General features: G+C 38.7%; 1 protein-coding gene across 1 annotated transcript in view; it reads left to right on the plus strand.

Annotated features, from left to right (window-relative positions):
- Positions 1 to 14,328, plus strand: part of KMT2C (lysine methyltransferase 2C) — a 186,312-nt gene that overhangs the window by 79,115 nt on the left and 92,869 nt on the right. Inside the window, 1 exon segment of the mRNA XM_042889179.1 lies at positions 891 to 1,000. Within this exon segment, the coding sequence (XP_042745113.1) occupies positions 891 to 1,000 (110 nt within the window).

Below are 14,328 nucleotides of genomic sequence, written 5' to 3' on the forward strand. Positions count from 1 at the left end.
GTTATACTGTAGTGTGTAGGGCAGGGGGGGTGATCAATCTAAATTATTTTAAGTTGTCATTATTATTTGTCCATGAATCTTCCCAGGCCCTTGCCGAACTTCTTGGGGAGTTTGTTTTGTTTTTGTGGCTGAAGGATGAAGTTGGCCAACTGCAATACCTAATTTCAGCAGCTAGTGTAAAGCATTGTTTCAAATGTACTAAAAAGCTGTCTCAGAGTTCCTTCAGAAGTATTCTTTATTTGCAGCTGGTTTTCCCATGATTGAATTAGAAACGCATTTTAAAGTATTCCCATTGAATTCTGCACATTCTCCTTGTGCAGATACTGAGTTATCAATAAAACATTTCTGCTTATATCTGCTTAATGCATTTGTTGTATTGGCACAGTTCTCTGTGCTGTGGTGCATTTTGGACTTTCAAAAGTTTTATGTAGAATTCTGAAGCATCGTTTGAGTGCATTCCACATAAACACACAGATCTGCATGCAGTCACTGGGAAATGTAAGTTAATAGTATATATGTAGATGAATGTTATCTGCAGTAAAACCCAGGATCTGATACAACTCTGTGAGTGTCTCATGCACAGACATTTTGTATACACCCCCTGATATGATTCTATGGTCAGGCATCTGAAAACTAGAAACAGATGCACAGAGTGTACCATGATGAAGTGAAAGACTTTTTATGTGTCAAAAGGTTGCAGTGTGTTTAGCATTTGATAATATCTGCAGTATATTTAATGTTTGGTAATCAGGCCACTAAATATTGCAATGAGAAGAGCAAGAGGAGGACTATTTGTCTGGCAAGTGTGTACTATTAGAACTGAGTTTTGTGCTAACAGGAAATGCTTTATAGAGCTGTAAAACTGAAGCTGCTCTCTCCCATTGCATTAGGTCATTGCTGGGCTCATCAACGCTGTGCAGAGTGGTCATTGGGAGTCTGCCAGACTGAAGAGCAGCTATCGGTGAACGTGGACAAAGCTGTTGTCTCAGGGAGCACAGAAGTGAGTAAAATGATGAGGGTGCTTTTATAGCTGGTGGGGTGTGGCTGAAAAACAAGCAGGAAACAAGTGCCACACAAGGTATTGCCAACAATATCCACGTACAGATCTCTGAGCTTACGTTCATAATAGTGGTTTTTTGTACAAGTCTTAGTGATAAAACCCTACTCTTGCAATTTCTTCAAGAAACTTAATGATAGATTCCATGCAATTCCATTAATTCTCACTGCAAGTCCTCTTCTAGGGTAAGTGGAATGTAGAAAGTACACAGCTGAGCAATGTACAGATAAAAAAAAAAAAAGCTGAGTTCAAATTAGCAAATTCCCTGCTCAAAGGAGGAAAGTTTTTGTTTGCTGGTTTATATTCTGAAATGTTATGACTCATATAATACAAAAATTCTCAAGCTAGAAAGTTGATACAGGAAAACTAGTGTTTACTGCCAAGCCTGTGTTGTTACTGTAAATACTGATAGAAAGATGTTGTTCTGAAAGTAATAGGAGATATTACTTTTGGGACAACCCAGATAGGTAGTGTTTCTCTATGAAATGGCAGGGACTTGTGATAAAGCAGACACCTTTGAAAGGGATGCTCTCCTTTTGGCATTGTGTTGGAGCGATGAGGAGACCTATTTCACATAGACTTTACTATTTGTGGCTGTATTTTTCTCAGTCGTGTTTAGTGGATTATTTTAATAATTTTATTTTCTCTGTTAATCAGTTGTGCTATCAGCAAATGTGCATAATTTTGCTGTCTTCCCAATGATCATGCTTAGGCTTATTTTTTAATTGCTTCTTAAAGTTCTGCATTATGTTAAAATAACAAAACAATGTGGAAGATGCCAGTAAATGTTCTCCATTGTGTGGAGTAAAAAGCTGTTTTAAATCGGCCTTTCAATATGAGCTGTATAATACAGTTTTCCTTGTGCCATCTGCTTTTACATGCACTCATACTGAATAAATGCTTTACTTTGAATAATATAATTGATTTCTGTGCGTCTGCTTTCAATGTTGAAGACTACTCAGAGTGAATGAACCTGACAGAACTGAGTTCTAAACGAGTTTGAAGATGTTAAAACATTCATATGTGTGTGCATGTATAAAAAGAATGGAAAGAACAAGGTTAGGTTTCTATCTGTCCATCCATCCATCCATCCATCCATCATTTTTGTATCTCACTGTAGGTTTTGGTTACCTTTCTTAAGTAGCTGTGGTGGTGGTTTGTAGTCATTCACTTATCCTCTCATTGCCATCCGTGGCCTTTTTCCAATTCATAAGCTGGTTTATGACAGGCTCCTCGTAGTGTTAAAGCTTGTACTTTGCTCTGTTGAATTTGATCCTGGTTGCATTATTTCAGTTCTGCTTCTTTCTGTATGGTACTGTGCTCCTCCCTGCTATTGGTGGTACCTCAGCCTGATGCCATTAGCATGCTTTCAGTTGGATGTAGGTGTTTATAATGCAAATATTTAACTACATATTTTTGAAGAGTTCCACATCTCTCTGGTGCAGTACAATTCCTGTTTCAGTCTTGTCTTTCCTTGAGTCATTGTGTAGCTTCTCTACTCATGATCTCAAATTCTGCTATTAATTTTTTTAGGTTAGTCTGTTGCAAATGTTTTCAGTGCATTGCATAGAGATGAGAGAGTTTTGAATCAAGTGCCATTGTACATACTTTCTTTTCTATTCAGGCCTTGCTGAATATCTTGAGAAACTTTTTTCCCTTCAGCACAGCAGTCAGCCAACAAAGGAAGCAGTTGTTTTGGTCATTCTGTTTTGTCCTTCTTACGAAGTCCCCGGGGAGAGAGCAAGAGTGAGAGCGTAAGGGAGATTGATTGTAGAGGAGCAGCTGGACTGAATGGGTCATCTTCATCCCACTGTCTCCAGGGATGGCTTTGCTGCTATTTTTTTAAGAAATAAGCTGCAAACTCCTCTGTAGTTCTCTGTTCCTGAGTGTGGAGCAGCACTGTGGGGGCTGCATAGAGTTGTATGCAACTGCTTTGTTGTGTCTGTAGTGCTTGGTCGTCATTTTTCACTGTCCTCAGTGCTTCAAAACTTGTCACTCAGCTAAAGAAGGCACAAAGAAGTTGAAGACGCTCATCATATTCTGCTGCAAAAACTTTTCTTTGTGCAAGGCTTTTCCGAAGGTATTGAATGAGTGGGATAGCAATTCATTTCGTGTACTTTTTAGCATTTACAGCTGCTTGCATTTTGCATTTGCTAACATTTTGGGCTTCTTTCTAGTGTGATGTTACTGCATTTTAAGAGCGAAGTATCTGCTTGAATGTTCTGAGCACTGTTGGCAGCGCGGATGCAAGTATGTGCTCAGGGCTTACAGAAGAATAATTTAAATAGAAACAGGCTGTATGTTGTTTCCCCTACTTGCCACCAAATTCGTTTTTTATGTTGTTGTTGTTTGTGGATTTCTGGCTTCTTGGAAGTCCCTCCGGCATCCCATGGGTTTCTGATGTGGTTTGTAGCATTGACATCTTCCTTTAGCTTGGAAAGTACTTTTTCTTTTCCTTATCTTCGCACAGAGATTATTTTTTGACATGCAATAACCTTTTTCTTGATAGTGAAGTATTTAGGGTTAGGTAATGCAAGCTGTGGAGAGCAATTTGTTGCTTTTCTTACCTTTGAGGGCGTCTCTCAAAGTTACATTGATGTTACATTGATGTTTCTCATTTGTTAGGATGTCTATTGTTTGCAAATCTGTTCTAACTGGATATGACAGTGTTTCTTGTTACTCTGTTTACCAGTTCAGATGTCCATTTGGATTCATTGAACTTGTGATTGCATTAATGAAGCTCGTGTGGACATACATACTCTGGAATAGATCAAGGAATTATGTTATTTCTTTTTGGGTTCTCCTCTTGGCCTTTGTTTTCTGAAGGCTTTAAAAACAATGCTGCAGAGATGTCAGTGTCTGCATTTCACAGAATGGTCTGCTTAGTGTTTCTTTCTTTCTTCAGTTGGTTCTTTCCACTCACTCATTTTATTTCTCACGAAGTTTATTTACTCAGGCACCTGACCAATGTGTTGCATGTCTTTGCATCAAGACATAGGTGGGCTCTTTGTCTTTCCTTCCATATTGCTGTAGCCCTTATGGATGCTAAGTTGATTCGTTTAATCTCACTGCTTACCTTGCTTACCAGCAACTGAAGAGTTCATTTTCTCAGAACCACGTTTCAAACTAAAAAAGCCCTAAGGCAGAGCTGCTGATACAGGTGGTGAGCGTAGCTGTCAGACCTTCATTCAGGATCCTTCATAAGAGTTCAGATTTTTAGCTCTGGAGCCTGAATAGTGTTTGAATACACTTTCATGGGGCTCTGGAGTCATTTTGTTTCAAGTTTTGAAAGAAAAGATTGATGATGTAGAGGAGAAAGCTGCCTATGATTTACTCGATCCAAAACTTATCTTCATTGCTTATAGTTTATAAGTGCTCTTCTCAGTACATTAAAAAAAAATTCCACAGTAAAAAAGTTGTCATATTGCCAATGTTATGAAGAGTTGGTTTTTCTTAGAGATATTTGTGCTAAGATGCAGAGATGATACTGAAATGGGGACGTGAAATAAAGCAAAGGAAAATGACTGGACAGAAATCAGAGGATTTATTAAAAAATACAAACACCAAACAATAGTAGATGTGGATAAACAGAGGGTTCTGGTCTTTGTATTTCTGGCTTCAGTGTTATATTTTCTTTATGACTCTGGCTTTTGATGCTTGGATGAATGATACAGGGTGAGCTTACTGGCACTGCCATTTAAAATGGAGGCCCTTAGGGCTTATGTCTGCTCAGCTCAGAGTGGTTTCTGAAGTATTTTCAAGTCTTTTTAAATACTACTTTATAATTTCCTTATTCATTTTACATATATTGAGTAGGTGGCTGTTGCTTTACAGTCTGCTCAGGAAAAATAGAGTTCACTACTCATCTGCCTTACGTTGTCTAGGCATAACTCTTCTTTATGCTGCAAAGTCCCACATCACTGCATTATCCCCTAATTGCTGAAAGCTCTCTGCTCCTGTCTCGAGCATCTTGCACTCTAAACTACAGCAGTGTACACCAAAATTGCAGTAAATTGCCTTGAAGGACCCTGGTGGGCTGGGCAGATTTTAGCAATAGGGGTTACATGGCTTGCCTAGGAAGGGAAAATGATTTGTGGTAATGGTTTAAGGAAGTTGTGCAAATCAGAATGTAATAAGGTAGGGTTTTTTTTGTTGTTTATTTTATTTTTAAATATGCAATTAGCCCAATTAAAGGAGTGAATTTAAGGAGGACTCAGTAGGTAATGTTTGGACAGCTTCTGTTGACAAGAAAGCAATGTAATGTCAACTTTCCCAGCCAGCTCTCTCTTGTGATAGGACGCAGAGAACAGTTTACAAGTTTGGGAGAGCTTACCAAGGATAGCAGAGTCAAAGCAAACAGTGTTGGTGGAAACTGAGGAGGTTCCTATCTGCTTAAAGACTGAGTAAGGGCAACATAGTACTGTTGAAGCATAGGAAGGAGTCATCCCAAAATACAGTATTATTCTGTTTTCATTTTGTAATATTTCTCTTAACTCTGAGATGCTGTATGGCTCCTTGTGTATTTATCCACTTGAGAGCTTTCATTTTTCCAGCAACAGCCAAGTGCTTTTTCAGGACCGAGGCTCTCACAACCAGAGAGCTGAGAAATTGCTCTCATCTTCTCCCACCCATCCCTTTTTTTTTCAGTTAATCAGGGCAGTATCTCCTCTCTGGAGCAGGCAGCTGTTTTCTGCTCCTGCTGAGTTCCTGAAGGCTGTTTGGCGTGTTATCACTGCTGAGAACTGGAGGACTTGTTGCTTTGCATCGAGGCGAGCTAATCAATAGCATCTTGCCTTGTTCCAAACTATAAAACACTCTGCTGTCTTGACACTCTTCTCTCCTGTATGCCCTTTTCTCTTGGTAACACAGTCTTTACTTTTATTTAAAGCAATTTCCCTTGATTTCTGCTACCAGAGGCAGGAGGTTGTTTGTGGATGCTTCCAACTTGGAGCGATGTAACAAGGCTGATGCATTAAATTCTCAGTTGATTATTTTTTTCTTATAATCCTTTGCACCTACAGTGTTTTTTAGTTCTTTGCTTAAGACTCAGTTTGAGCATGATTCTTGTGAAACTGAACTGTAAGGAGGAAAAAAATGGAGGAGAAAGTTGAAAACCAGTTAAAACACACGGGTTGTTTGTTTGTTTGAAGTGTTTGCCCACAATTGGAATATAACCTCACCTCTTAGCCTCAGGAATTCCTCTAGGGATTTGTAGGCATTTTCCTGCTGTTGAAGACAAATCTTGTACTTCAAGGAAAGATGCAGTGACTACAGGTATGGCTTTGGTACCTAATGTTTTAATAATGTAAATTGTCTTCTGCGACCTAATCTGTTCCAGAACAGTTTGCATTTTGGTCACCTAAAGTCAGATCATCTGTGTTGTGGAGAATATGAATCAGGCAGTTCTCACAGCTTGTTAAATGCCACCAGGAATGCTATGCCAATGAATTTATAACTGTATTTTCCAAGCTCCGCAAAGCAGCCATGGCATCTTAAAATGATCATAGTTGTTTTTGTTTTACTCTACATAATTCTTCTGGAATACCCTTGTATACCATAAATGATGCCAACACGGCTTTGGCAAATCCGCTGAGGTTTAGGAGCTGCTGTGGGAACCAGTATGTGCTCAGTTTTTTGCAGATCCTGCAGCTGAGAACAGATATTTTCCTCTTCAGCAAGATTTTAAAACTTAGTTCTCATTAATACTGCCTCATGAGCAATGATTTAAATATTCTTCCCTTGGAATTAAAATAAGCTGTGCCATGACAGACTGTTGTTTATTGAATGACACTGTCCCATAGCAGCTGCTTTGCAAGGCATACATGAAAATAGAGGAGCAGGGCATAGGGCAGGAGTGAGAACAAGCAGACAAGAAGGAAGAAGGCTGACATTTAAAATTACTAGATTATTGAAAAAATCACCCTCTCCTGTTTTCTTCTATAATCTGGTTCTAGGAATCAAGTAAAAAAGTAGATTTGATACAAAAAGAAAACCAGCTTTTTGCCTAGTTGGTTTTGTCCCTACGGTCACTTTTGCCAGATTTTTATTATTTTTAATAAAATTAGTTTTTAAATTATCCAATGGGATTCTGTGCATCCCATTTTTTCTTCTGCAGTGTAACACAGAAGAAAAATGTTCTCACATGTGAAGGATTTTGCTTCCTACCAGAACACACTCCTTTTAAATCTACAAACTCTAGGGTTCAGCTTTCGGAAGACAGTTGTCAATGTCCTCAGTTGTTTTATAAACTACATTTGCTGGTACAAAATGAAATACATTTTTCTATATCTCTGACAGTACTTAAGAAAATCTATTTGAAACTGAACAACATGAATCAAGAACTCTGTTATGCTTTTAATGTGTCTTTGTAATTATTTAAGCATGTTAGGTATGGCTACCTTAGAATGTAATGAGACTCCACCCTTGAGCATTGGTTTTGAGCAAAGTATTTAAACGTTGGAGAGGACTCCTGTCATGTAAAAAGGTCTGTCCCAGTGGTATGGTTACAGAGTGAGAGGCAGCAGCATGGGGAAGAAATGGGGTAATAAAAAGTCCAGGCAACTTTGGTGAAAGATGGACTCTGAAATAGATTTTCATTTTGACTTTTCCATTTACAGAGGCAGAAAACTTCATTTATTTTCGTTGCATTTTTGATGTAGTTGTTGCTCACTTGTGAATGTTTTGATAGCTAAGCACTGCACACTCAGTGTATGTCAATGAATGTTTAGAAATTTCAGGACTTGCTGGGTGGTTGGGTTCATAACAAGTACATTGATGTCACTTTTCAGTCTTCCTAGTAGTTGCTACCTTATAACTTGCTGTCATTATAATTTGGTCCTGTTGATGAGAAAAAGGAGCACATGATAATGTGAGACTAATTGAGCTATGGCTAATTTTTATCTTTTAATGAGTTGATTCTGTTGACAAAAGAAGGGAAGGCATTAATTTATGAGCCATGGTTTGGAGGAGTATTTGGTTCCTGAGATGAAGCAGTGGAAAAGATGCATGTTTAGATTTGGATTTTGGCTATGTTTTTTGTTTTTTTTTTTTTGAGGTTTTCTGTTGATTCACTTTGCTGTGTGCCTTCTGTGAAGTAGCAGCTGTGTTTTCATCCCTACCTTTTTGCTTCCAAATAGATGGGAAAAAAGAATAGTGAGTGCATCAACATGGGCAGTGCTATTGTCAGTATAACTCATTGATGATAGCGAAAGTGTGTGTTGTTCTCTGGTGCAGACCAAGTTCTTGCTAAAGCTTCGCTCCTGCCACCTTTGCAAAGGAAAATGCATTTTAGCTTATCTAATAAACTTTATTTAGAATAAGAGAGACCTTTCCATAAGCAGTCAGTTTTTTTTCAGTGCATTAATACAATTCCTGTGACTTCATTGTCCGGTTCCCCCTGTGCTCTCCAGGTCTGAACAAAGCACAGTGTCACCTTGCAGAGGTTGGTCTGTGCAAATGCTGTCTCTCCCACTAACTGCACTTCTGGAACGTAGGAGCCAGCAGGGAGGGCAAGCCCTCAGGGTGCACAAGCCTCCTGAAGACAGAGTTGGTATGGCTTCATCTAAAGGAAGTGTTTTATTTTGCTGCTTCACACATCCCTTTGTTCTCTCTGTGGAGTGCTGCGGTTGGTCCTGCTGTAGCACCAGCATAGCAGGGTCAGCCTTACAGTCTTCACTGTGTGGGGTTTTCAAGGTGATTCCTTAGAAATATGCACCTCTCTTGAATCCTGGATTTTGAATATCTGGGTCCTTGTGTCAGGGAAGAGAGACAGTTACCACACAGAAATTTCTGAGGGGGTTTTGATGCTGAACAGAATTGGGTATTGCAGATGTGAGGGGCAGTCTGTGAAGTGTAGGAAGCAGGAAAATGGGCTGGGGGCACCAGAAAAGCAGCAGCAGTAGCACAGAAATGAAAGCCAAAAAGCCTGGCTGAGAAACATGAAAGGGCTTATGTTCCTGAAGGAATTTCCAGTGCAGGTTTCCTTTATTCGGTAACATTCACTGAAATAATTTACTGAAAGCTCTGAAGTAAAATTGTTTAGTGTGAGTTCCAAACTGGTAAAGTGAGTTTCACAAAGGCCTTTTCTTCCTTTTTGCATGACTTGAGTAGAAAACACTTCTTCCATAATATGCCCAAAGAAAATCCTTACCTTCTCCTCCTCCTCTCATCCTGGTGCCTTTCTTAAATGTTACTCCAAGCACCGGGGCGATGAATTGGAGTTTGTGTTGAGGCAGCACTCTTGCTGGGCATTTGATTTCAGGAGTTTCTATCTCTACCAAGTTATTTTGGGGCCTTACGTACAGCATGTTAAAAAAGGACAGAACCTGATCTCTGAAGAGTAAAGGAAGTCCCCTAAAGGCAGATCATCGTTTTTGGTCGAGACTGGGCTCTTCCTCACAGAGTGCCTCTGTGTGCTGTACAGAGTAACCCATGGTGGTGCTTAGCTGTAGGACACAGGGAGGTGGCTGCTGCTGCTCTTAAATGTTTAGTCTATTTATCCCATTAATATTTTCAGCAGATACGTGTGTGTATATATATGTGTGTGTATGTGTGTAAATATATGTGTATATATGTATATATATATATATATATATATATATAAGCAGAAAACCATCTCAAAGCAAGTATACCTATCAAAACTTAAATAAGACAGTGTAGCAGTATCAACCAATTCCTACCTTTTGTAGATAGTCGAGTACAGACCTCATTTTCCTGCCTTACTCCCATCTCCCATCTCCCTTGTGGCTCCTGTTTATTTAAATATTTCATATTCAGTCTTTTTAAAAATGGCTGATAGATCTTTTCTAGTTAATGTTGGTTAGTTTTAGTTAAGACTGTGTGCTCATGATGCTGTGAGCATTATAGAAATAAGGCATCTCTTCTGCCTTCAGAAGTTTATTCTTTCAAAGATAGCACTTGGACGAAAGGAAAAACACCCCAGTGGTACATTGGTGAGGTGTAGCATTGCTTTTGGGCACTGATAGACAGCTAGAATCTAATCCTTTTGTAGCTGTTTCCCTTATAAATAATGTATTATTCAATTATATATCTTTTTTTTTTTTTTCATGGACGTTGGTCACATTGTTTTTTGTAACAAGAACTCTAAAGTTCAAACTCAATACTGAAGTTAGAGTTCTACAATGTATTTAGTTATTCCAGTCAAAAGAGTCTTAGTAGTAGCCTTTTTCCTGCTAATTGTAGATTATTTTCTGCTATGGGTCTTCATTTAGGGCTTCCACTTATCCTCAAAAAATCACACGAGCATATTTTAGTTTGAAACTCAGGAGTACACATCCTACTCTGTTGGCATCAGTTTGCTTTTTAAGCAGTAGCTCAAAAACTGCTGCTGAGATTGGTGTACTCAGCAGCTTGCAAAACCAAAGCATTAGCAAAAAATAGTTTGGAATTCCCTGAAGGTTTTGTTATTAACTTCCACTAGTGTAAGTTATGTTCCAGAGTTGCAGATTGAGCTTATACATTACAGGCATCAGTACAAGGCAGTCCCATTAATGCAGGTGTCCTTGAGTGTTGTTTTTTCATTTTAATAACATGGAAAAAGTCGTGAGGGACGTGCTATGAATTATTCCCAAACAGGGACCAACTGCCCTTCGTGTGCAAGTCTGTGACACTTGGTGATAAGTGCAGCCACTGCTTGTGGTGAAGCTCCTTTTCCTGATGGTCTTACCTTACTGATACCCATCTCTCTAAGTGAACGGCTTGGTACTATTCATTTTCATCTCTGTAATTGTCCATTTCGCAGATCTTAGGTGGGAATAAAAAGCAGGCAGGTGATGATAGGTCAGCTGCCACTGATGAACTTGTAGCTGACCCATCAGTCACAAGTAATATTAATAATCCTATTCAATAGTATCGATCGGAAGAACTAATGAAATTCAAATGAGTGCTTCTCGTAAGATGTGTATTTACCTCAGTGGTGTTCATGTATTCCTTTAAAGATGCTTTGTTTCTCTTCAGTACGCTGGGGGAAAAATAGTTGTGAAATAAATGAAGATTTGCTTCCTAGAGCATCTAACATTGGTCAAACAACTGCTACACTTTGAATAGATTGCTGCAACATGGCCTCGCTTCATGTGCATACATGCATTCAACCTGCACTCTGGGCATTTCTCTATTACACATACAGCCTTCTCCGTTTCAATTTTTAATTGGTAAAATACTGTTTTCTTCCATTCAAAAATATTTTTCCATTCAGTTTCTGTATGAAATTGCCTCCCAGAGAAGTGGGCAGAGTGGCAGATTCTGCAGAGTAAATAGTGAATCTGGATCTACACACACTGCTGTCAGATATCCACGCACGTGCTGCTTTGTTGATTTTCTTCCTTTCAGTGACTGCAGGTTGTTATGGCAATATTAGCTGGTGTCTGCATGGTATTCCCAGGGAGATGTGTTGACAAATCATCAACCTTTAAAAGTGAATGGAGATTTGTAAAGAAAGTAGACAAAAAGACAGTTAAGTTGCAATCATTTCTCTGAGCTTTGAGAGGAAAACACTCATTTTCTACAGTGTAAACGGATTTGCTACCTAGAATAGGGAAGAGTTTCAGGCTTTCCAAATGTCATAATAGGTGAGGTCTTTTTTAATATAACTTGAAATAGATGATGAATTGCTGGGAAGACTGTTAGAGCTGTGCATCCATCACTTCCCAATGTGCCTCAGGCACCTCCCGAATGTTTGCTTTCTGTCAGACTTAAAATATTGTGATGGATCAATCTGCCAGTAAAGGTCGGACCTGGCAGCAGTGCTCACTCATCTGAGAAACCAAAAGGTCAGAGTAGTTAAGGCTCTGGTAAGACCAGAAGCTGAGCATCACCACGTGGTTGTACTCCCACTCTTAATTTCATGTGAGCGTGATGGAGTTGCTGTGTGTTCATTTCTTTAGTCTTGTTGTGCACCAATTTGGTGTTCTTCAGCTTTTCCTGAACTTCATTAATTGAAGTGAATCCGTGGAGTGATGAACTCTTTGTTGCTGTATGGGTGTCTTTAGTGAGCTGCTCAGCCTAGTACTGGGGCAGCAAGGTTGTTACAGCTCTGTGCAGAATGAGAGCCATCATCTGATGCTAAGATTTCCATGCCATCAAATAAAATTGGTTTTAGAAAGCAGCGATTGAATCTGTATGCTTTTAGCCATCTGAACAGTCACTCTGATATTAATGGAACACTCACAGTAAGCAGACTGCGTCTCTTGAAGAGTATATTTGTAGATGGTGAGCATTGCTAAGCTTAGGAACCAAAACAACACAAGAGAATTTCTGCCATGTTCAGGGGCTGGAGTGTAACTGTGATGTGAACTGGCAGTGTAGGCTGTGCCCAGCAACAGGAAAAGCAGAACCCCAAATCGCGAGGCTTAGAATCTCAGATGAGCTCCCATTCTTTCTCCAGACCCATATCTTTTGTTGATCCAAGTTATCTCCTTTCACTGGTTCTGATGTATTATTCATGTGGTTTCAATGTGGTTTTATTTTGATAAAGGAATGGAATTTCCTCAATTTTACTGTAAATGTGAGAAAAAGCTTTTATGGTGTTGTTGTAGTCTTAGTTTAGCTGTAACCAGATAAGAATAAAAACATCAAAAACTCTGTGGCCTGTCACTGGAGATTAAGGGAAAGCATTATGAAGATATAGGACTGTGCTTCATGTAACTATCTGCTACAAATGGAATGGAGACATCATCTAATTGTTTGTGCCTTATTCCTTCAGGAGTGTAAGAAGCCTGTCATCCACAGCAGCAATAAAAGCTGCGCTGAGTCTTGTAGTGGGGAGAAGGATTTTAATGTAGAAGAGACCAGGTGGGAATTGGTGCTGAAACAGAAGTAAATATGTACATTTACTAAGGGAATCTGTGATGTATAAAACATAACACTATTTCTTGGCAGTTTTTTTCCATTTGATGGCACTAATATCTCTATAATTAAGAGCAATGGAAGCATTTAAAGAAAAACTGTGTACTGTTACAAACCATTCCTTTTTTAATTGAACAGCTGTAATTTTCACCAATGGAACAAACTATATTATAAGAAAATGATTATTAGTTTAAAATGCAAAGTTAAATGAATGCAAAATTAACAAACAGATGGTGAAGAATTATTGTGTTTTATTTCACTCCTGGGTAAAAGGACTCATGCGTGATTGTAAAAATGTCATCACACTTCGTAAACCTGAAAGCAAACAGAATTTGCAGTTGTGCACATCTGTTTTGGGACACTGCTAAAGGGTTAGAAGAATCAACGTTGTTTTCAAATAAGGGCATTCATCAAAAGGATATCATCTGCTTAACAGTTATGGCTTCTGCTAAGCATCAGACCTAATGTTCTGTGGAATTCATTACAAAATTTGGCAGCTTTTTTCTTTGTAAGCTACTGAGGCAGCGTGCTGCAAAACGAAACAAGCAGCCTCTTCTTGTCCCCACATCCTGGATCCCCAGAACAGCAGCTGAATTACCTGCAAAATAGTTGGCCTGTGGCTTAAGAATTTTAAATCCATGCTTTAAAATGTTTGCCCAAGGAATGTCGGTGATGTCATAGAGTAAGTGATGAGAAAAACAAGTTGCTTATTTGTGTGGGTCTTTTTTGGTAGTTAATGAACTAAAAATATATACATACATACATATATATATATATATATATATATATATATATATATGCATTTATATACATATAAAAACCAAAAGGTCACCATGTCTGGGGATGAAAGATGGGAGGAATATGTGCAATTGACTCAGTCAAATTGGGAAAAAAAACAACAACCTAAAAGCTCACGCCAGATGAAACATGTGAAGCTTTTATTAGAAAAGAAATTATATTAATGTTTCAAGCTGGTATTTTCAAAGTATGCCATCTAATTGCTTTATTTGAGCTCAATTTACAAAAATTAGCGAACTGAAGATGTAGGATTTTGTTTACGATGACTCTGTGCCATTTGGAGAATGCAATTTAGAAACAGCCAAGGAAATAGGAATTATGAACAATAAGGTACTGATTGCAGTCAGTGGGGAAGGAATACTAAGGAGGTGCTCACTAATGAGGGAGGTATTAAAAGCAGGAAATTCTTGTATTTTTTCTGTGTGTGTGCGAGCATAATCCAGAGTTCCTTGTTGCCATATCACCACTGTTACCCTGTAAATCAGGTGGATCACTGAGTGTGTATATAGTGGATTTGCTGACAGTAAGCGTTAAGCCAAGTTAATATATCTACAAAATCTTTCTTAAAAGAACGTGTTATTAAGACTCCCAGATCAAACACACGAAGTTAG

The sequence above is a fragment of the Lagopus leucura genome, unplaced genomic scaffold (genome assembly GCF_019238085.1).
Source record: "Lagopus leucura isolate 7727_CA_CO unplaced genomic scaffold, USGS_WTPT01 Super-Scaffold_100157, whole genome shotgun sequence".
NCBI classification, from domain to species: domain Eukaryota; kingdom Metazoa; phylum Chordata; class Aves; order Galliformes; family Phasianidae; genus Lagopus; species Lagopus leucura.